This window comes from Pleurodeles waltl, chromosome 4_1 (assembly GCF_031143425.1).
Source record: "Pleurodeles waltl isolate 20211129_DDA chromosome 4_1, aPleWal1.hap1.20221129, whole genome shotgun sequence".
In the NCBI taxonomy this organism is placed as follows: Eukaryota; Metazoa; Chordata; class Amphibia; order Caudata; family Salamandridae; genus Pleurodeles; species Pleurodeles waltl.
The window spans coordinates 910244597-910269150 of NC_090442.1; the positions used below are offsets into that span (position 1 = coordinate 910244597).

Below are 24554 nucleotides of genomic sequence, written 5' to 3' on the forward strand. Positions count from 1 at the left end.
CAATCCTTGCTAAGTTTAGCAGCTCTTGAATGTTAGACAGATTTCTTGAAAGAGACCATTTACGTCTCTGCTGAATTGTAAACAAAGGCAAGATAACCAGGAATAATTTGCATTGTATAAAGAAAGCAATAAAATGCCAAGCCAAAAGAAAATAATTTCTGAAGGAAACAAAACTAAATTCAGTCGTAAATACCCTCTTTGTTTCGTCTACTTAATTCAAATTAAACAGTAAATACCATGCTTCTAGTTTTCTATTCAAGAAATCTGTCTAAATTGGGACTTGCGGTCTGCCTGCTTCATTTGGCACACTTAATAATTATTCAAAAAACAAAAGCCCAGGGCTGTACACGTGTTGTGCTTTGCATGGAGCGATCTGTCAAGCCTAAACCTGACAGGTTAGTCCTAGAGAGAGAGGTAACCAATGGACTGGTCGCCTATGTATGATTATACCGAAGGGGCGGGGGGGGGAACACGGATGGAAGACGCAAGCCGAGTGCACTGTTTTGTTCTTCAAGTTTGCAGTGTAAAGAGTTTTGCTTAGTAGACACCAAGGATTGAGCATCCATCAACACCTCACTTCTTTCTCTATTTAAAATAAGATTTCCTTTGCCCAATGGCAACACATGAATTGTTTTGTAGCATGTATAGTGCTCCTTGCCAGTGTGTTTGTGTGTTCGCATGCACCATTCAAAATATATGTTTTTTTGGGGATGGGGGTGCCTTCATTGATGGCCTAAACTTACACCAATTGCCAGGGTCTTGTCAAGAGGAACACAGGATGAAATCTGCAGTGCAACAGCTGAGCTACCTCAAAATAAGACTCCCGGATTGGATGGTTTGCCAGTCGAATTCTATGCCGCCTACACTGCTTGTTTACTGCTACAGTTGGACTATATGGAAAATGTCACTTACCCAGTGTACATCTGTTCGTGGCATTAGTCGCTGCAGATTCACATGCTGTGCACATCCCGCCATCTAGTGTTGGGCTCGGAGTGTTACAAGTTGTTTTTCTTCGAAGAAGTCTTTTCGAGTCACGAGATCGAGGGACTCCTCCCATTTCGACTCCATTGCGCATGGGCGTCGACTCCATCTTAGATTGTTTTCCCCCCGCAGAGGGTGAGGTAGGAGTTGTATATGCTAGTAATAGTGCCCATGCAATGGAGTGAATACGTATGTACATAATTTAGTTTAAAGTAATATATATATTTACAAATATACAGATGTTCAAGATCAACTTCTAAACGGCTACAGGCTCCCGGGGAGGCGGGTGGGCGCATGTGAATCTGCAGCGACTAATGCCACGAACAGATGTACACTGGGTAAGTGACATTTTCCGTTCGGTGGCATTTGTAGCTGCAGATACACATGCTGTGCATAGACTAGTAAGCAGTTATCTCCCCAAAAGCGGTGGTTCAGCCTGTAGGAGTTGAAGTTGTCTGAAACAGTGTTCGTAGTACTGCTTGGCCTACTGTGGCTTGCTGTGTTGTTAGCACGTCTACACAGTAGTGTTTGGTAAATGTATGAGGCGTAGACCATGTAGCTGCCTTACATATTTCTGTCATTGGAATATTTCCTAGAAAGGCCATGGTAGCACCTTTCTTTCTAGTTGAGTGTGCCTTTGGTGTAATAGGCAGTTCTCTTTTAGCTTTAAGATAACAGGTTTGAATGCACTTAACTATCCATCTAGCAATGCCTTGCTTAGAAATTGGATTTCCTGTATGAGGTTTTTGGAAAGCAATAAATAATTGTTTTGTTTTGCGAATTAGTTTTGTTCTGTCAATGTAGTACATTAACGCTCTTTTGATGTCCAATGTATGTAGTGCTCTTTCAGCTACAGAGTCTGGCTGTGGGAAGAACACTGGTAATTCTACTGTTTGATTTAAGTGGAACGGTGATATGACGTTTGGTAAAAAATTAGGATTTGTTCGTAGAACTACCTTATGCTTGTGTATCTGAATAAATGGTTCTTGTATGGTAAATGCTTGAATCTCACTTACTCTTCTTAAAGATGTGATGGCAATTAAAAATGCAACTTTCCATGTTAAGTATTGCATTTCACAAGAGTGCATGGGCTCAAAAGGTGGACCCATGAGTCGTGTTAAGACAATGTTGAGGTTCCACGAAGGAACTGGTTGTGTTCTTGGTGGTATAATTCTCTTTAGACCTTCCATAAATGCTTTTATGACTGGTATTCTAAATAGAGAAGTTGAGTGCGTAATTTGCAGGTAAGCTGAAATTGCTGTAAGATGTATTTTAATGGAAGAAAAAGCTAGCTTTGATTTTTGCAAATGTAGTAAGTATCCTACGATGTCTTTGGCAGATGCGTGTAAGGGTTGAATTTGATTATTGTGGCAGTAATAGACAAATCTTTTCCACTTATTTGCATAGCAATGTCTAGTGGTAGGTTTCCTAGCTTGTTTTATGACCTCCATACATTCTTGTGTAAGGTCTAAATGTCTGAACTCTAGGACTTCAGGAGCCAGATTGCTAGATTCAGCGATGCTGGATTTGGGTGTCTGATCTGTTGTTTGTGTTGCGTTAACAGATCTGGTCTGTTTGGTAGTTTGACATGAGGCACTACTGAGAGGTCTAGTAGTGTTGTGTACCAAGGTTGCCTTGCCCATGTCGGTGCTATTAGTATGAGTTTGAGTTTGTTTTGACTCAGCTTGTTTACTAGATATGGAAGGAGTGGGAGAGGGGGAAAAGCGTAAGCAAATATCCCTGACCAACTCATCCATAACGCATTGCCCTGAGACTGATCTTGTGGGTACCTGGATGCGAAGTTTTGGCATTTTGCGTTTTCCTTTGTTGCAAATAGATCTATTTGTGGCGTTCCCCAACTGCGGAAGTAAGTATTCAGTATTTGGGGGTGAATCTCCCATTCGTGGATCTGTTGGTGATCCCGAGAAAGATTGTCCGCTAGCTGGTTCTGAATTCCTGGAATAAATTGTGCTATTAGGCGAATGTGGTTGTGAATCGCCCAATGCCATATTTTCTGTGCCAGGAGACACAACTGTGTTGAGTGTGTGCCTCCCTGTTTGTTTAGGTAATACATCGTTGTCATGTTGTCTGTTTTGACAAGAATGTGTTTGTAGCTTATTATGGGTTAAAATGCTTTCAGCGCTAGAAATACTGCCAATAGTTCTAAGTGATTTATGTGAAACTGTTTTTGGTGAGTGTCCCATTGTCCTTGGATGCTGTATTGATTGAGGTGTGCTCCCCACCCTATCATGGAGGCATCTGTTGTTATTACGTATTGTGGCACTGGGTCTTGGAAAGGCCGCCCTTGGTTTAAATTTATACTGTTCCACCATTGAAGCGAGGTGTATGTTTGGCGGTCTACCAACACCAGATCTAGAATTTGACCCTGTGCCTGTGACCACTGTGATGCTAGGCACTGTTGTAAGGGCTGCATGTGCAACCTTGTGTTTGGGACAATGGCTATGCATGAGGACATCATGCCTAGGAGTTTCATCACCTTTTTGACTTGTATTTTTTGATTAGGATACATGCCCTGTATTACATTGTGAAATGCCTGAACCCTTTGTGGAATTGGAGTGGCAATCCCTTTTGCTGTGTTGATTGTCGCCCCTAAGTATTGCTGTGTTTGACACGGCAGAAGGTGTGACTTTGTGTAGTTGATTGAGAAACCTAGTTTGTGTAGGGTTTCTATGACATACTTTGTGTGTTGTGAACACCTTTCTAGAGTGTTGGTTTTGATTAACCAATCGTCTAGGTACGGGAACACATGTATTTGCTGCCTTCTGATATGTGCAGCTACGACTGCTAGGCACTTTGTAAAAACTCTTGGCGCAGTTGTTATTCCGAATGGCAACACCTTGAATTGGTAATGTGTTCCTTGGAACACAAACCTTAAGTACTTTCTGTGTGAAGGATGTATCGGTATATGGAAATATGCATCCTTTAGGTCTAGTGTTGTCATGTAGTCTTGTTGTTTGAGTAGTGGGATTACGTCTTGTAATGTCACCATGTGAAAGTGATCTGATTTGATGTAGGTATTTAATGTTCGGAGATCTAATATAGGTCTCAGAGTCTTGTCTTTTTTGGGTATGAGAAAGTACAGAGAGTAAACTCCTGTTCCTTTCTGGTGTTCTGGTACTAATTCTATTGCTTCTTTTAGTAGTAATGCCTGAACTTCTAGTCCTAGAAGATCTATATGTTGTTTTGACATATTGTGTCTTTTCGGTGGCACGTTTGGAGGAAATTTTAGAAATTCTATGCAATAACCATGCTGGATAATTGCCAGTACCCAAGTGTCTGTTGTTATCTCCTCCCAATGTTTGTAAAATTGTCTTAGTCTCCCCCCCACAGGTGATGTGTTGGGGATGTGTGACTTGGAAGTCACTGTTTGTTTTGAGGGGTTTTGGGGCTTTGGAACTTCCCTCTATTTTTGGGGAATTGTGCCCCTCTATATTGCCCCCGAAAACTTCCCCGCTGGTATTGGCTTTGATAAGTGGGCCTTGCTTGTGAGGTTGTGGCCTCTGTAGGTTGACCGCGAAACCCTCCCCTAAATGGTGTTTTGCGAAATGTGCCTCTGCTTTGTGGGGAGTAGAGTTCGCCCATGGCTTTTGCGGTATCAGTATCTTTTTTGAGTTTTTCAATAGCAGTGTCGACTTCCGGCCCAAACAACTGCTGTTCATTAAAGGGCATATTCAGCACGGCTTGTTGTATTTCCGGCTTGAATCCTGACGTACGCAACCATGCGTGTCTCCTTATTGTTATTGCAGTATTTACTGTCCTTGCAACTGTATCTGCTGCGTCCATTGATGACCGTATCTGATTATTGGAGATACTTTGTCCTTCTTCTACCACTTGTTGTGCCCTTTTCTGGAACTCTTTGGGTAAGTGTTCTATGAAATGCTGCATTTCGTCCCAATGAGCTCTATCGTATCTTGCCAAAAGTGCTTGTGAATTGGCAATACGCCATTGGTTTGCTGCTTGTGCTGCAACTCTTTTACCCGCAGCATCGAATTTGCGACTCTCCTTGTCTGGAGGTGGTGCATCTCCCGAGGTATGAGAGTTTGCTCTCTTGCGAGCTGCCCCAACAACCACAGAATCTGGTGTTAATTGCTGCGTAATATAGACAGGGTCTGTTGGTGGTGGCTTATACTTTTTTTCCACCCTTGGAGTTATGGCTCTGCCTTTAACAGGCTCCTGAAATATTTGTTTTGAATGTTTTAGCATTCCTGGGAGCATAGGTAAGCTTTGGTATTGGCTATGAGTGGAGGAGAGTGTATTAAATAAAAAGTCATCCTCAATTGGTTCTGAATGCAAGGTGACGTTATGAAACGCAGCTGCCCTTGAGACCACCTGCGTGTAGGATGTACTGTCTTCAGGTGGCGACGGCCTTGTAGGGTAACAGTAGGGCTGTTATCTGATACAGGAGCATCATAAAGGTCCCATGCATCAGGATCATCTTGACTCATTTCAGTATGAGTCGGAGATTGTATCAGTGGTGGAGTGGCTACCGGTGATGTATGCATTGATGGTGGTGGAGTTGTTTGTCTTGCCACCTTTGCCTGTGGCTGCTTGTCCTTTTCTTGAAAGGCAAGTCTTCTTTTCATCTTAATTGGGGGAAGAGTGCTTATCTTCCCTATGTCTTTTTGAATGTGGAGCCTTCTTTGAGTGTAGTCTGGCTCAACAGATTGAAGTTCCTCTCCGAACTTATGTCCTTGCATCTGGGAGGACAATCCCTGTTCCTCTGTGTAGGAACCTGTTTTCGGTTCCGATGCTGGATGTTTCGGAATCGAAATCTTTTCGGTCGCCTTTTTGGGCTCCGAGGCAACCTTCTTTATTTTCGGCGTCGTGGTTTCTCGGTGCCGAACCATTTCGGTGTCACTGTCTCGGTGCCGAATCTGTTCGGGGCCGGTGTCTCGGGCCCGAGATTGCAGTGTGGCGGTATCTCGACCGGAGTAGGATGACTTCGCCACATGCATGCCCTTTTTCGGTGCCGATTATCGGTCACCTATCTTTCGGGTTAAGCCATGGCCTGTTGGCGGTGGCGTCCCCTGGGCTTTTGTTGTCTTCTCGTGAGTTTTAGGTTTCGATGTCTTACTCGCGGTTTTCGGCGTTTCTTTGGGATCGAGCTCGTCCGAGTCCGATTCATGGATGGAGAAGCTTTCTTCTTCCTCCTCGAAACGCCCTTGTCCTGTCGGCGCCGATGCCATCTGCAGTCTTCCTGCTCTTCGGTCTCTTAATGTCTTCCTCAACCGAAACGCTCGACAGGCTTCACAGGTATCCTTCTTGTGCTCTGGAGACAGACACAAGTTACAGACCAGATGCTGATCTGTATATGGATACTTGTTATGGCATTTTGGGCAGAAGCGGAATGGGGTCCGTTCCATCAGCCTTGAAGAGACACGTGGCCGGGCCGACCAGGCCCCGACGGGGGGGAATCGACAAAACCCCGAAGGGCCACCGGAGCTCTTAAAAAATCGGTGTCGATCTGTTATAACTAACCCGATACCGAACGCAAACAATACCGACGACTTTTCCGAGATTCTAACTAACTTTCCGACCCGAAACACGGAGCGAAAAGGAACACGTCCTAACCCGATGGCGGAAAAAAAACAATCTAAGATGGAGTCGACGCCCATGCGCAATGGAGTCGAAATGGGAGGAGTCCCTCGCTCCATTCCACCCACTACTCACCAAGCTATGGTAATGTCCTTGCTTAACCCTGCCGTGACTTGAACGGCATGTCCTCTTATAGACCATTATCTTTACTGCCAATTGAATACAAAATATTGAGCAAAGTGTTGGCAAAAAGGCTGCTTCCTCTTCTACCGGACCTTATCCATGCCAGTCGGAATGGGTTCATCCTTTGCCGTAGTACCTCCTTAAACATTAGAGGCCTCTATCAAGTAATGAAAGAATCCAAAGACAACGACCCAGATGTGGAATGCCTTTCTCTCAAACTCCCACATACATTCAGTACCCTTAGTTGGGAATACATGTTCGCAATCTCCGCTACATTAGGTATCCCCTCGCCCCACACAAGCATGAACCGGCCCCCACATATCTTCCATTTATTCTTTATATCGCAGCACCAGCACCAGACAGGATTGTCCCTTATCCTCACTTCTATTTAGGCTAGCAATGGAGCCCCTGGAACAGAGCATCAGGCAGATGGCCGGCGCCTGGGGCATATCACAGGGGCCACAATCTCATTGCGTATTCATGTACAAGGATGATATACTCCCCGTACGTGACCTGTCAATGCTTCTTACACCACTTGCCAACTTACTTCACCTGTCTGGAGATCTCTCAGGCCTCGGAGTTAATCACACCAAATCTCATACATTTTCCTTTTAAGAGCACGCACTGTGAGATACTATGTCACTGGGAGCCTGTAATATTCCACTAACTTCCCACACATTGTTATCCCGGGGTACAGATCTATAGGATCCTAGCAGGCTTGCTGGATGGCAATTTAGTGCAGACTATCACCTCCCTCTACGTGCAGGTACGGTTCTGGGTCACGCTACCCCTATCAGTATTGGGCCGCCTTGAGCTCTCTAAAATGGTAATGCTCCCCTGTGTATTATATTTCTTTGTTAATTTATCAATATTAGTTCTTGTGACTTACTTCAGACAACTTAATACTCTGCTCACTGATTTGATACAGGTTACAGGGAGATGTAGAGTGAGCTTGTCTAAACTACAGCTACCACTGGGAGGGGGGGGGTTGACGGGTGCCCCGGACTTTCGTGCCTATTACTATTCGGGCCAATTGCAATGGTTATCATACTGGTTGGCAGGCTTTCATCTAACCGAAATATTTTGTAACAGGGTAAACTATACAAGTTATTATCATCAGGTGTGTCGTGCCTCTTCTACTAACCACTACTCCTAAGTAATGCTCTTACATATTAAAGGCAGGCCCTAAAATACACTGCAGCCGCACCACATTATGCTCCAAACATAAAATTGTGAGCTTTGCCTACTCTGATGGGCCCACTTACTTCCGTTGTATTGGAATCCTGGGAGCCCGTGGGCATACACACACTGGGAGACTTGTTCTCGAAAGAAGAACTCCTGTCCCACCAAGATTTTACCCAAACCCACAATCTATCCAACTCACTTTTTTGACACATGCTTACATTTTACAATACATCTGGTGCACATAACTCCCACAGGAACAGAACCTGAGACACTCCTTCATTCAGGCACTTTATGAAATGAGCCCTGGCAGCCACTTAGTCAAATGGCTGTATAAGGGGCTGCGAATACACCTGGATATCTCCTTGACATCCCTCTGAACTAACTGGGAAGTGGACCTCAATGGTGCCGTCCATGATACAGAATGGTGCTTCCTTATTTGCATATCCCACAGTGATTCCTTGAATTCTAGGTTCAAATCAATCCAGTTGTCCCTACTACACAGGGCCTATTTCTTACTACAAAAGCTATTATCCAGTGTCTACTAGCTCCATAGATGTCATGCTGTCCAGGTTGATCTCCTACTTATGCTTTCGGACTGCCCCTCCCCCAAGGCCTACTGAAATGAGGTTCACTCTTCACTGAAAGAATTGGCAGGGATCCCCCAATGCAACACAGTGGAAGCACTGCCTCCTAGGCTTATACCCACGACCCAAACGTACCAAAACAACGTCACGTTTCGTCAACCTGGCCATCCTTCTAGCCAAGCAACAAATCTCCAGACATTGGAAGTCCCCCACTTGCCCCTCCCGAGACCAGCTGGCAAGAAGAGATTATACACTGGGGTACCGCAAAGGAGTTTGCATTATACATGGAAGAGTATAGTGGACTTCGGAAGCATCTGACTGCCTTAAAATGGAATGCTCTTTTAGAAGCATTTAAGGCCCAAGATAACAAGGACTAGAGGCCTATAGGCAGGGGGACCTTATGGCTCTTCTGGGTACCACCCTAGCATAACTGTGACCGCTGTTCAATCAAGGGGATTGCCTCGCACCAAGGAAAAGGCACTCTCCCCAGCTCGACCCCTCCCTTAACTGGTGTCCCCGAATAGGTTCAAGCTACAAGTCACCAGTTGGAAAAAAGAAACCTATATAAATCAATGTCAGCCTTTGAGAAGTCCTCCTTGATGCTCTGCAGAAAGGCTTTGGGTTCCTTTAACTTAGCGAAGAGATTAGAATTCTCTACAGCTCTTGTCTAGTTGAACTAGGCTCCACAACAAAGAAGGGAGCAATGTCCAAAAGTTCCTTTCATTCTGTCCTCTTTGCCTATGTATCTGCACTGTCGGTAAGAGCAGGATGCTTTTGTTATTAACGTGCATACCTTGCTTCAAGTACCCTGCCTTCCTCAAGATCTATTTGTGCTAGTCGGAGGCTAGGCTACACCCACTACTTCATCTGATGACTTAGACCCTCATGGGGATAGCCTATATGTGCCCACCAAGTGAGGAGTTTGAGTTGTATCTCTAGGCTAGTTTTCTTTTTCCTAGACACTTGGACTTTTACTTTTTTAGGCCAAAGCCTACCAGACAGTGCAGCTGTCTGGCTTGCTAAAGACATCTTAAGGACATCCTGAAAGCGGATTTAAGAATACATTCCACCCACTGCTTACTATTGGCTTTGTGGTTTGGAACTCACATTTGCTTGCTTTCTATTTGCTGGCTTTATTTGTTTTAGGCTGTCCAATATGTCTTAGTCTCTCCCTTGAAGCATAGCCTTTTTACTGTCTTTCACAAGTGCTCACTTTCTGTAAACAGGCCTTTAAGTTTTGTTCTTTTTCACATTGCTGTGTGTTCGATCAGGGTCTGTCTTCCAAGGGTGTTTACTTTTATTTCTCAGTCTTCAAAGTGAGTGGTTTTATCTGACAATATGGGCGTGTGAAAGGAAAGGCTTCTTTCTAGCACAAAGCAAGACTAAAATATTTGTAAATGAGCTGTGCAAATATTTCAGAAGATGTCAGATTTAGGAAAGCAAAAATTAAGTATACTTTGATTTAACTCTGAAGTGTATTCAGAAACTTTTAATGTGATCAAAACAATAAATACAGTAGGTGATGCAATTTCCACACATTATCGTTTATGTGTTAAATAGACTTATCAGTAAAACTGTCTGTTAAGATGTTATGGTCATTTCAATTGAAAATGTGCTATCTGTAATTTCAGTGCAATGCACCACATGCATCCTCCACTGTATGCTGCCTTAAACTGCTCTATTCCAAGCCACACTCCTCTACTCCAACACTTCTTCACCCCATACCATTACACTCCACAACCCTCTACAACACTGCACTCTACGGCACTCCACTCTGCTACACTCCACTTTACTCCACTATGACATTCCATAATCTGCCACTTCACTCTGACACTACTCCACAACACTTTACGCCAGACACTTTATCCACCCTATGCTATGCCCCTCTACCCTACATCACTCCACTCTGGCACTACTGCACTCTACTCTACTTCACTCTATGCCACGCTACTCCATTTCAATCTACAATACTTTACTCCTCTCTACGACACTCTATGTGCCCCTCCATTCTACAACATTTTACTCCACTCTATGACACTCTACAACACTCTACTGTACTTTCACCACTCTATTGTACAAAACCTACTCCACTCTAAGCCCTGACACTCTATGCCATTCTACTTTATGACACTATGTTACACCACTCCACTGTACAAAACATTACCCCACAACACTTTACTCTACTCGGACACTCTATGCTGCTGTAATCTGACACTTTTCTCTACAACACATTACAACATTTTACTCTAACACTTTGCGTCCAGACACTCCAAGACAATCCAAAACCCTCCACTCTATGTACCTCCACTCCACTCTGATACTTCATGCAACTCCCTCTACACCATTTTACTCCATTCTACGCCACTCTGTGCTAACCCAGTCTACTGTATTGTATTCCACTCCACGCTATGTCCCTTCACACCACTCCACACTACTATACTCTACTCCTCTCCACAACAGACTACACCACTCCACTTCGCAACACTACTACACTCTACGCCACTCCATTCGATTCTCCTCTATGCCACTAACTTTTAGCCATGCTGAAAAGTAGCCATGGTGGTTTAAAGCATGGCTAACACATTAGCAAAGCCAAATGCAGGACCATAGGCCAGACCTTTTGGCTTTGACAATGCTTGTTATTTTCTGCCTGCACCTTATCTCCTTTACGTTTGTTTTTGAGTATATGCTCAAAAGACTTGACAAACCCCATGCTCCTCCCTTACATTACTATGTCTATACCACACAAGCTTTCCTATACTCTTTCTGAAGCCCTTCATTCTGCCTGACACAAGAGGATAATTGTTTTTAATCTAAGAGGAAAGTTCTGGCCCATATTCTCTGTAGTACTTAAAAGGCAACCATATTTTATTTAATAAATGTACCCTATCATTTAATGTGTGCCAGCTTTTCCATGTCTAGGCATGTTAACCACATTAATATTTTGTCCTTGTCTCTAACTTCAATACACTTCTGTGTCTCTTGTTGATTATCAGTGCCAATTAATTTTCATCTTTCAACTCCACAATAGTAGGTGAGGGCCTTTGTCCAGGTGCTACTCTACCACCTCTGAAAGTCTTTTTACAGTTCCCGCCCAGCCAGAACACACATATGAATAGCTTCAGTTTCTGCCAGAAACAGAGGCATTCTTATTTATCACTTCACCTCATTTTCCACACCCTTTAACTGCCAAACAGGGACATTTAAATTGGATCAACTGTTGATTCAAAGAATGGACAATTACCTGTGTCTCAGAAGCATCTTGCCCCATTAGCAGTCATCAATGGCACAAAGGTCTGGTTCCCATCATTTTCTGAAGACCCCTCTCTCCTGTCCAGTGTGCTTATTAGCAATATTTTATCTTTTTGGGATTTCATGTCTTTCTTATCAAGACCTGGTTTTCCAAATGGCTACTTCTGGATAGTTTTGTCTCAATATGGTCAGGATACATGTTTTAGGTGGCTTTCTTTGTAAAATTGGTAGTGGTTCATATTTTATTCTAATCCTATGTATTACATTCTTAGGTTCTGCCAACAAAATACTCAGTTTCTCCAATTCAAACTCACTGCCCTCTGAACCCGAATATCTATTCAAACATTCTCTTACTTTAATAAAGAATAAGCTAACAAAATACTGCATTAATAATAGTCACAACAATAGAAATAACAATAATCTACTAGAATGCTTTACCATGAAATCCTTTTACGCTTTACCATTGTAGGAAAGTACCATCTTGCCTGGCATGTTACCCCTATTTTTTACTTGTGTGTCAGTTTGTTTTTGCCTGTCTCACTGGGATTCTGCTAGCCAGGACCCCAGTGCTCATTGTTGTGGCCTGAATGTGTTCCCTGTGTGGTGCCTAACTGTGTCACTGAGGCTCTGCTAATCAGAACCTCAGTGCTTATGCTCGCTCTGCCTTTAAAACTGTCACTGCAGGATAGTGACCATTTTTACCAATTCTGATTGGCACACTGGATCACCCTTATAATTCCCTACTATATGGTACCTAGGCACCCAGGGTATTGGGGTTCAGCATTTCTTTTGCCACCCATCAGGAGCTTAGACAATTCTTACACAGGACTGTCACTGCAGCCTTAATGAAATAACGTCCACGTTATTTCACAGCCATTTTACACTGCACTTAAGTAATTTATAAGTCACCTATATGCCTAACCCTCACTTAGTGAAGGTTAGGTGCAAAGTTACTAAGTGTGAGGGCACCCTGACACTAGCCAAGGTGCCCCCAACATAGTTCAGGGCAATTTCCCCGGACTTTGTGAGTGCGGGGACACCATTACACGTGTGCACTACATATAGGTCAATACCTATATGTAGCTTCACAATGGTAACTCCAAATATGGCCATGTAAACATGTCTAAGATCATGGAATTGTCCCCCCATGCCAAATCTGGTATTGGGGTGCCAATCCCATGCATGCCCGGGGCTCCAGCATGGACCCCGGGTACTGCCAAACCAGCTCTCTGGGGTTTTCACTGCAGCTACTGCCAACCCATAGACAGGCTTCTGCCCTCCTGGGATCTGGGCAGCCCAGTCCCAGGAAGGCAGAACAAAGGATTTCCTCAGAGAAGGTGTTACACCCTCTCCCTTTGGAAATAGGTGTTAAGGGCCTGAGAGGAGTAGCCGCTCCTGGCCTCTGGGAATGCTTTGAAGGGCACAGATGGTGCCCTCCTTGCATAAACCAGTCTACACCGGTTCAGGGATCCCCCAGCCCCTGCTCTGGCACAAAACTGGACAAAGGAAAGGGGAGTGACCACTCCCCTGTCCATCACCACCGCAGGGGTGGTGCCCAGAGCTCCTCCAGTGCATCCCAGACCTCTGCCATCTTGAATGCAGAGGTGTGAGGGCACAATGGAGGCCTCTGAGTGGCCAGTGCCAGCAGGTGACATCAGAGACCCCTCCTGATAGGTGTTTACCTGACTAGGTGACCAATCCTCCTCTGAGGGCTATTTAGGGTCTCTCCTGTGAGCTTCTCTTCAGATAATGAATGCAAGAGCTCACCAGAGTTCCTCTGCATCTCCCTCTTCGACTTCTGCCAAGGATCGACCGCTGACTGCTCCAGGACGCCTGCAAAACTGCAACAAAGTAGCAAGAAGACTACCAGCGACATTGAAGTGCCTAATCCTGCCAGCTTTCTCGACTGTTTCCTGGTGGTAGATGCTCTGGGGGCTGTCTGCCTTCACCCTGCACTGGAAGCCAAGAAGAAATCTCCCGTGGGTCGACAGAATCTTCCCCTGCTAACGCAGGCACTAAACTTCGGATTCAACGGTCCTCTGGGACCCCTCTCATCATGACAAGCGTGGTCCTTGGACCACAGGAGCTGGATCCAAGTGACCCCGACAGTCCAGTGGTCCATCTGTCCCAATTTGGTGGAGGTAAGTCCTTGCCTCCCCATCCAGACAGTAATCCTGTGTACTGCGTGAACTGCAGCTGCTAGGGCTTCTGTGCACTTTTGCAAGGAATCCTTTGTGCACAGCACAGCCCAGCCCAGATCCCCAGCACTCCGTCCTGCATTTCTCAACTCGCTGAGTTGACCACCGGCTTCGTGAGACCCTCCTTTTGTAGTGTTGAGACGACCGCCATGCTCAGTTTTCTTGGACCTGTGTTCAAGTGCTTCTGCGGGTGCTGCCTACTTCAGCGTGGGCTCTCTGTGTTGCTGAGTGCCCGCTCTGTCTCCTCCTCCAAGGGGCGACCTCCTGGTCCTTCCTGGGCCTGGGCAGCACCCATTTTCTTCAACACAACCTTTGCAGCTAGCAAGGCTTGTTTGCGGTCTTTTTCCAAGGAAACAACTCTGTATCCTCCAGTACGCCGTAGGATATCTTCCGTGCAAAGGAGAAGTTCCTGGCATCTTCAGCTTCTTCCAACCGGAGGTAGCCATTTTGCACCTTCATCCGGGGTTTAGTGAGCTCCTGCCCCCCCGGACACTTTCGTGACTCTTGGACTGGGTCTCCTTCCTTTACAGGTCCTCAGGTCCAGGAATCCGTCTTCAGTGCTTTGCAGTCTGTTGTGGTCTTTGCAGAATCTCCTATCACGACATTAGTGTGGTTCTGGGTAAGTAGGGTCACTTTACTCCTACTTTTCAGGGTCTTGGGGTGGGGTATCTTGGACACCCTTCGTGTTTTCTTACACTCCCAGCGACCCTCTACACACTACACTAGGCCTGGGGTCCCTAAGTGGTTCGAATTCCACTTTCTTAGTATATGGTTTGTGTTGCCCCTAAGCCTATTGCATCCTATTGTATTCTACAGTGTTTGCACTACTTTTCTGACTGTTTACTTACCTGATTTTGGTTTGTGTGTATATTTTGGGTATTTTACTTACCTCCTAAGGGAGTATATCTTCTGAGATATTTTTGGCACATTGTCACTAAAATAAAGTACCTTTATTTTTAGTAACTGAGTATTGTGATTCTTATGATATAGTGCTATATGACATAAGTGGTATAGTAGGAGCTTTGCATGTCTCCTAGTTCAGTCTAAGCTGCTCTGCTATAGCTACCTCTATCAGCCTAAGCTGCTGGAACACTACTAATCTACTAATAAGGGATAACTGGACCTGGCACAAGGTGTAAGTACCATCAGGTACCCACTATAAGCCAGGCCAGCCTCCTACAACCATGAAATCCTTTTACGCTTTACTAAAAAAATAACACCTACCTGGTCTCCCACTCATTTTTCACAGTCCTGTTGGCCACATTGAAGACTATGAATATGTTATGCTTGTATACCATTTTCTTGACCTAGATAAAGTGCTGTTGAGAAAGCACACGTCAAATTAAATGAAATTATATCTGGGGTGTATGGCTGCATCCTTTTGGCTACATTATTTTCTCATGCATGCTTATCACAAGCTTTAACATCAGGGGTGTTTTGAACTAAGCGGTCACTAGATACGTGGAGGTGCAAAACCGAGCAGTTAGGTCATTGCAATTGTCTGGGGGGCTTGGGTGAGGGTTGGAGATGGGTGAAAATATAAGGTGGCAAGCAATATGTAAAAAGCAGCTAACCATCTATGGCAACACCTACACTCATGCCAATATTCTCTGCCATTAACCAAGCATTCTCGCTAGTTATGGGGCTGTGGCTAGTTTCTGGTCTGAAAGCCACAGAGGCAGCTTCACCATGCTTTCAACCCCTTTCTTGAAAGCATATGGTGGCAGCGTCTGTGCCCTGCTAGACCTTGCCTCATCAAGCAATGTGCCCCTCCTCATCTCTTCGCCAACTCCGGGAAGTACGCAGGCTACCAAACTCCGCTCCTATCAAGACGCTGCTGTCACCAGCATGACAGCAGCATCATGATTAGTCTGAGCAGCCTGCTTTGGCGCTCAGACAGGGAGTAGGACCCTGTGGCCGGGAGGAGAAATGCCAAGTGTGCAGTACTGTTTGGCTCGTCCAACACGGCAAGCCAAAGCATCATGCACACTTGTGTGCACAAACCACTTCTCCAGCCCTTCTTCCCCAGCACAGCACAGCCCTAAACCAGCTAGAGAGGAAAAATAAAATATTAGTGTTGCGTTATTATTTTATTTTTCCCTTTCCTTCACTGCATAAAGCAATGGGGCGACGCTCCTCTGCTTTAGAGGATGAACTACAGCTGCTTAAACGACTGAAGCTTGTTATTAATATTTGATTAAAAAAATACAACTTATAGACATTGAATTGTTAAGAAATAGGGAATTTGCAATTGCTGTTAAAAGATATTTAAAAGCAGAAGTTTAGGATATTTCCTTTGTTAGTTACTCAGTCTATTTCTGACAAAAAGGTCGATGCAGTATTTACATGAACATAAGACTACAGTTGGGACTGAAAGATGTTTGAAGCACGTGCTCCATCCAGAATTAATATACTTACCTTTAATAAGAACAAGCTTTTGACTTGCAATGCCAAACACAAATTGCAGTGTCTAACTTGTGCAAGTAGCATGAAATGCTAAGATAAATCAAGGCATTTACTTTTGATATATCCCACTATACTAGATAAACGTGAAAAGTTATTTAAACCGCTTTCTTTTTTTAAATAAAACTAGTATAAGGTGAGGGCAACTAGAATTTAAAAGTTAAACATTGGGAGATACAATTTCAGAAACTAGCTTTAAGGAAAATCTACACTCACGCTTCCATTCTTCAATGGGTAAATCCACGTTGTCAAAAGAATCATCATACGGCTCTGCCTCTGGTTCATCATCTACATCTTGAAGCTGTTCAAAATATGGGTGAGCTAGTGCAGTCGCTGCCGTCACTCTCTTATCTGCATCCAGCACCAGCATCTTCTCCAGAAGACTGACAGCTGACAAACAAAATAAAATATGTAAGTACAACAGTGCTGTGACGTGCAACATTAAACCATTAATTCAAAAGCAATACATTCAACATGAGGAAACGTGAAAATGAAGAATGTGCGAAATAATATTAAATGAAAACTTAATGTGAATGTTCAGCTTTTTTTTAAAAATAGGATGTTCATGAAAAATGGATACAAATTAAAATCAGTGCTAGGGTTGCAAGTAAAAAAAGATTTAGGGCAGGGTAAATGTTAGTTTTGAGTAACTCTCTTAGGATCAACAGGGTAGCACAGACAACAGCATTCTTTATCAGGACTTGCAACATGACTGTTCCTTCTAAGGGTTGAGGTCCATAATGCACTGGGTCAAAATCTGAAGCGCCTGCTATTGGAGGAACTATCTGCAAAGAACATACATCAACATATACCAGGGAAACAAAAGCAAACCAGACCACTTATGAAACAAAAAATGTGTAGGCTAGCAAGACTGGGTGCAGACTTCACACATAAGAATGCTGACACAATTCATAATCTTGCCAAGCATTGGCAGCAGTGCGGCGTTTGTTTTATTCTGACTCTATCTACTATGCCCTTGAAGCAAAAGATAAAGATTCTACTGGGTTGTCCAAGAGCCACCCAGCTTGGATCGGAGGAACGTAATTCCAGTGTCTGCTTGGGTATGCTGTACAAGCTCTGCAAACAAACCAACTACTAAGATCATGGCACACAATACCAGCTGATCCTGTAGAAGGAACATTTTTCCTTATTTTATGCTTTTGTGAGAGAATGTTTATCTGTATGTGTTCCTTGGAGAGCTGAATAATGAATCTTTCCACCTACTACCAGATATCCATTGAAGGTGATGCAGCAGAGACACTATTCTGTGATAGCTAGGAATAAGGCTGAAACTGGGTTTATCAGAAAACGCTAGATCCTGATTGGTTCTCTTCATGGGTGCCATAGGGAGTTTCACAGTAAAATTACGATTTAGTTGTGCATTGCGGAGTAAATTAGATTGAGATGCTCTTTCCACTCTCTTCAGAGGAAACACTTTCTTGCTCATGCCCGAAAGAGGTAGACACCTGGGAAAATCCATTCTCACAAAACTCACTGAATCTTTGTTGATTTTGCCTTAAGAGACTTTACTTGCTGATCCCTTATACTTGCTGCTTCCCCAACCCACTTGACTTTAGTGTAGCAAACTAGGGTTTTTTTCTTTCACGGGAAACAGTGCCTACTTTGATTTGTTTTATGACAAATTTAAATAATTTGTTTTAGTATTTGCTATTTTGTATTGCTTTGAATCATATTCATATTGGATTACTGATTTACAACTAATTTGATTGATTTGAGTTTGTGACTTTGCTAATCTGCCAGTAAACCTTTATGGTTTGCAAATTTGCCACTCTTGTCATCATTGTGGGTTCAACGGTGCGTCTCTGTAATCTGTTGTATTTGATTTGTTGTGTCACACCTCAGTCTGGGACTAAAGGTCTAGCCACTAAAGTGTGGCTTGTACTTGAGTTTGCACAAGTGACCTGCACAGTGCAAATCTGCTACATCACTGTCTTCTTCAGCTGGGGTTCGGGTCTCAATACACTTGTGCAACAATGCAGGTGAGCACCATGCTCTTGAGTTTAGGTGGGGATGTCAACATAATGTACCAACCAAATATGCAACGAGATTCAAAATCACTATGCCATATCCTTGAAGTAAAGATAATTGGTGATACTGCCTCCAAGCTAATTTTACAGAATAGAAGTAATTGAAGCACTTGCAGCTGTTCTGCAGAGGAGTTGTCGGTATCACAAGGCTATGCTGGCGCCTCAGTGAACTGAAAATCAATTCATCATGAGCAAATCTGCACACCTAGCCAGTTGGCATAAAACACTGTTGTCTCAGCTGAAAGATAGGTGCAGCTAATTTGTTAAGAAACATATGTCTGGTCATTATAGGGTGATGAAGGTAGAAGGCTTGTTTGAGGGTGATCGAGGAAATAGAGGCCTTTCCTAAGATCCTTTAACCATGTTTTACATTCTTGAATCAGAACTGCATCGCCTTAGGAACAGGCCAAAGAATAGTGAGACAGAAACCACCACACCGGTTGTCTCGAGGTACATTGTAGTGCTTTCAGAAGAGTTTCTAACGTGCTTTTCAGTCGAGTGTGTTTTTGGAAATATACTGCCCTAACCAGAAGCATACGTCTGAGATTGTGCGACATAAATCGAGTGGAGGGCACGCAGGAAAAGGGGGGCAGCTGTGTGGACGGGCATGGCAGATATCCTTAAAATTACTTTTCACATAGGAAGTGAAAATGATTGGAAACGACCTGTACACTCTTTAGACAGCTAAAAGAATAAGATCTATTAACCCTACCCCCTGCACTTACTGCACGACATTAGGAGAGAGAGGAATAAGATGACTACCTATTTTAGCATCTACTTCCCAGTCACCAGAACCCATTGCTCTCTAAACCAATGAGACTACCTCTAACATCATCTCCAAGAGCGGGTTTTACTGACTAAAGGAATACACAACGTTGTTATATGACTCGCAGTCTGGACCTTTAACAAGGATGTGGAGTTTCAAACCGGACTATTTAAAACACACCAATTCTTCTAAAGAAGTGTCCTTACTGATTTATTCCCATAGTCTAAATTCATGAGACAAACACAGGACGCCACTGAGGAAACTGTACTTTTTTTTTTTTTTTAACACTGAAATTAACCACAGCCTTCAGCTTCAAACCGCATGAAAACGTACATTCCTTAGGTCCCTAGTCCACATTTAAGCTGAAAGGTTTTTTTTTTGTTGTTTTTTTACATCTACTTTCAAGTTAATATGTGAAATATCAGTAGTGTTGAAAACGCAAAAAAAATGTTCTTACCCCGGGCTGGACTGGGAACCCAGAGCAGCCCTGCCAGTTTGGTCAGCCGAGCTCCATAAAACAGAGGACTGAAACAAGAGTGAGTGGATTATGCTGGGCTGCTGCTTTTGAAATGTGGGCCCATATTGCAGCACCACTGCAAAACTGGCCCCCAGTAACAAAACTGGTCCCACCCCTGGAACCTCTTGGGGAAACGCCCAATGCCCGTTACGGCCAGTCCGGCCCTGTTCGTACCACGTTAAGTTGCTACTATGTATAAATAAAAGACATCCCAGAGAAAGCAGTCAATGTAAAAAATAAAATAAAAAAAATTATGTCAGAATACGGGAAGCAAGACCAGAACATAATTAGCCCTTCTGTATTCAATACAGGAAGCATGGCTTAACAAAAGACATAGCGCAGAATAAGGAGATGACAATGAAGATAAAAAAGAAAATTAAACCTTTACTCACCCAAAGGATTTGCATACTTTAGAACTGCAGCAAAATCTTTCTTCTGGACCTTCGGAAGGCTCTTAATATAGTTCTTGGCCTACAAATAAGAATGCCATTATTTAAAACACATGCAAGTTTCTAGATAAAGTAACAGTTGAAAAGGTATACTCTGGAAAAATGCATTAACAATTGGTGTAAACATAAATATATAGTGAGGCAGTCCTTTCACTACCTCGTCAGGTCTTAGAGCAAATTACCTTGCCTAATCATGTGAATTTTTAGGTCGAACCTAGTAGACAGCACAAGATGTCTGGTTGCAACAGAGCGGTTGCGGCCTTACCAAGAATTTACAGGGGCTAACAGGCCAACCATTGCGTATCATTGGTTGGCCGTCAGGTTAATTTGCTTCCTTTTTTATTTGATGGCTTTCGATGACAATATTGTGTTCACCCTTCCCCTTGAACATAATCTCTCTATTATCCTCTTACTTGGCTGACTCATGTTCGTCCACAGATCAATTTTAGGACAGTTATCCTTTCGTTTTGCTTAACCACTCCATCAGGGTGCATGTTTTCCAGCTCTCTCCCTCGTGCTTCTCTTGCCTCCCCCAAAAAGATGGTTGTGCATAGGCTGTGTTTGCTGTCTTTCTAGTGGCTGCTTGCTTTCTCACCTGTGTTTAAGTAAACACAGGAGCATACAGAATGATGCAACCTCAAACAGCCACTGCAGTTTTTTCTGATATGAAACTGCACCGGCAGAAACCACTGCATTTTCTCAATGCTGTTTATGATCACCAAAAAGCATTGACAAAGCCAGAAGTTTCCAGAAATGGCCAATGCTTGTTAACATATTGCTTTGTCTGAGGATTACCACTTTCAAAACGAACTTCCCTGGACAAGACCATTTCAGACAAACTTTACGTAATTGCAGCTGCATTTGTATTGCACTTACTACCCCTGATGAAGCGTCAAAGTGCTTTACGCTGAGCAGAATGCTGCTCCGGAACCAAAGGCTAGAGGCAGTACAGTATTATTGATTTCAATAATTATTGGAGTTAGTCTTGTGTGCTCAAGCAAACCATACCATGCAGGCATCCCGATTTTTTTTATGGTGGACTAAATTAATGATGGATTGGTTAATTGCGATCATGAGTTCAGAGGTTTGTGAGCTTACGCACATGGTTGGTGGGATTAATATACGATTGAGATCACATTTGGTATTGTTAAGCTGCATAGGTATGACTTTCAGAGGAGGGAGGAGAGATTGTGATCCTGTAAACGAGTTGTGGATAATTTGCAGAAATACTATAATAGAGAATATGCAAACGTGCATGTGTCAGTAGCTTCTGCTCAGAAGAGACATGCAGAGGTTGCACAGGAAGGAGAGGGGCATTTGAAAGAAGAAAAAGGAGAGGTGACAAACAGAAGTTTTAATTAAAGGTCAATTGTAATGTTGATTCAAGGAACGTGGAGAATATTTTTGAGAAAGCATGTAGTTTGATAATGTAAGAATGAAGAGATTATTAACTTGTGAAGATTCTGCTAGATAAGGTATTTTGATAGGTACTAAAATTAGGTAAACCATCTCTCGGCTGCTAGGGTACTGCAAGACCACCAATCCAATTAGGTCAGTTATTCCGCTCAATGATTGAAAGGGAAAAATAATGGCTCAATGCATATGTTGAGGAATATCAAGAGCTTTAGGCTGCACTCAGAGGAAACAGTAACTTCAAAATCATAGCAATGTAATAAGCAGTAAATACCTTCTGGTGTTCATCCTCACATTTAGCTCACAGTATTAATTACAAACAAAGCAGAGTGGAATCCATTTGAGTGCCTCCAGTTTGCATTGGCATCAGATGGAAGGTGAGGACAGCTTCCCAGACAGTGGAAGTGTATTACCTGCATTCCAGTGGCTGAAGGGCAGGTGATGCAAATACTGGTGTGAGTGTGGGGATGGTGAAAGGACTTCCTTTATGAATTCACTGAACACTTTGTTAGCAAACGACTGCTTGTTAGACTTCCTAAAGCACTGCTGTTTTTGTAGATGCCATCAGTGAGGTGAAGTGAGGTGAGGCAGAGCTGTAAGTTGAAGGAGGCTCTTTAGGTGAGGCCAAGCCTTTTGTCTACCGTGATCAAACTTTTCGTGCTGAGCCCTCACGCATCTTTGTGCCTCTGTTGTGGGTGTTCCAGGCTGGAGACGGCCCTGCTGTGAGTTATATCATTGCACAAAGACTGTGTCTGGAGGGCAGCCTGGAAAGACACTTGAAAAAGAACCACCCCAAACCAGTTCTAAAACATCAATGCAGCAGTAAAGGTTTCGTTTTTTTTTTTTTTGTAGAAATCAGCCGTGTTAAGAAAACGCAACATAGCAGCCATAAGCAAAGGATTTACTTAGACTGTCAAAAAGAGCACTCATTTTAAGAAAGCATTACAGAATTTTAGAAATGGGGTCTCTAGTTGTCAGTGGTTTGCACCCTGTGCAAGTAGGGACCCTCACTTAAGTCAGGGTAAGGGAGTCACACAGCTAAAACAACCCCTGCCCACTCCCTTGGTAGGTTGGCTCAAGCAGTTAGGCTTATCTCACAAGCAATGTGTAAAGTATGTGTACACACATACACACACACAGTAACAGTGAAAACACCACAAAAGTATTCCACACCAGTTTAGAAAAATAGCCAGTATTTATCAGAGTAAAACAATACCAAAATGACAAAAATCCAACATACACAATTAAACATATGAAACTTCAAACATTAACTGTAGTATAGCGCTTAGAAACACAATAGCACCATTAGGGGCTATCCCAACAACTTGACGGAGTCCCTTCCAATCAGTATGGCGCCAACCGCACAGAAGTGCAGCCAGCCACAGAGTCGTATAGACCCCGGTTACAGTACCATGAAAAACAATGAGGAAACAAGAAGTTGCACGGAGTCAGGGAGGTGAGGAGTTGCTAGAGTTGGTGCGGCGTTGGTTCCGTACTGCTTCCTGGAAGGTGAGGAGTGAGTTCCTTACTGGTAGGCAGCGGAGGCGCTGGTTCCGTACAACAAGCGGGGGGTTGATGAATACAGGAGGTCAAGATGCAAGGCGTCAACTTCGCAGTGTCAAGATCACACCATAAGGCCACTGGTGCGGAGTTGGATGCCACGGACATCAGTGACATGGTACTCTAGACTGACGCTGTGGCAGGACTTCGGAGGTGGTGCGGCGCGTTGGGTCTGCGTTTGTATGTAACGGCTTTAGTGCAGGCAACGGTGCAGGGTCAGACAGTGGCACCGGTTCTGAAGTAATTCTGGAAGTCGATGCACTAGTTTCTTCCTTGTTGCACCAGAACCCATGCCTAAGGGCCCAAGAACTGGATTTGGCACCACTTGGCAAGTCAGGACTCTAGGCAAGAGAGCCCAGGCACAGGCAATTGAAGGCTTTGATGTCCCTAAGACTTCTTAATAGGTGGCAAGCTCAGTCCAAGTCCTTTGGAAGCAGGGTGTAGAAAGACAAGCCCAGGCCTTTCACTCAGAGGACAGAAGCAGCAACAAGCAGGCCAGCACATCAAAGCAACAAGTAGCTCCTACAGCATCCAGATCTTCTTCCTCGCAGAATTTCCTCAGTCAAGAAGGATTCTAACTATGTGATGTCAAAGGTCCAGTACTTATACCCATTTCTGACTTTGGAGTAGGCAAACTTCAAAGAGAAGTCTTTGTAGTGCACAACACCCTGCCTTTTCCTCAGACCCTGCCTTTCCCTCAGACACACAGGCGGTTGGTGACTGCTTTGTGTGAGAACAGGCACAGCCCTATTCAGGTGCAGGTGTCAGCTTCTCCTACCACTCTAGCTCAGAAGACCCATCAGTCTGGTCTTCGGGCTATGCAAGGCACACCTCAGCTCCCTTCGTGTGACTGTCTAGAGTGAATGCACAAACATCCCAACTGTCATCTTGACCCAGACGTGTATTCAGCAGACAGACAGAGGCACATAATGGTTAATCAAGAAAATGACCACCTTCTAAAAGTGACATTTTAAAACTGTCAGTTGAAAAAACAACTTCACCAAAAGGTGTAGTCTTAAGTTGTGAGTTCAGAGACCCCAAACTCCATATCGTGTTCTGATCCCAATGGGAAATTACACTAAAGATATTTCAAGACAATCCCCATGTTACCCTAGGGTAGAGACCAGCCTTGCAATAGTGAAAAACAAGTTTTGCAGTACTTCACTATCAGGACATGTAAAACACAACAGTGCATGTACTACCTTTTATACACATTGCACCCTGCCCAGGGGGCTGCCATGGGTAGACCTTAGGGGTAGTAAAAGGAAAGGTTTGGGCCTGGCAAGTAGGTGCACTTGCCAGGTCGCAATGGCAGTTTAAAACTGAACACACAGAAACTGCAGTAGCAGGTCTGAGAAATGTGGGTGGCACAATTAGTGCTGCAGGCCCAGTATTAGCA

At 43.8% G+C, this 24554-nt stretch overlaps 1 protein-coding gene across 1 annotated transcript in view; it reads right to left on the reverse strand.

Moving 5' to 3' along the window:
* The window catches only part of MAPK12 (mitogen-activated protein kinase 12), a 363201-nt gene that overhangs the window by 26758 nt on the left and 311889 nt on the right, over window positions 1-24554 (reverse strand). The window contains exons 10-11 of the mRNA XM_069229664.1: window positions 20126-20204; window positions 16619-16792 (exon numbers count right to left, since the gene is read on the reverse strand). Coding sequence (XP_069085765.1) covers window positions 16619-16792; window positions 20126-20204 — 253 coding nt within the window. The remainder of the gene's footprint in view (window positions 1-16618; window positions 16793-20125; window positions 20205-24554) is intronic.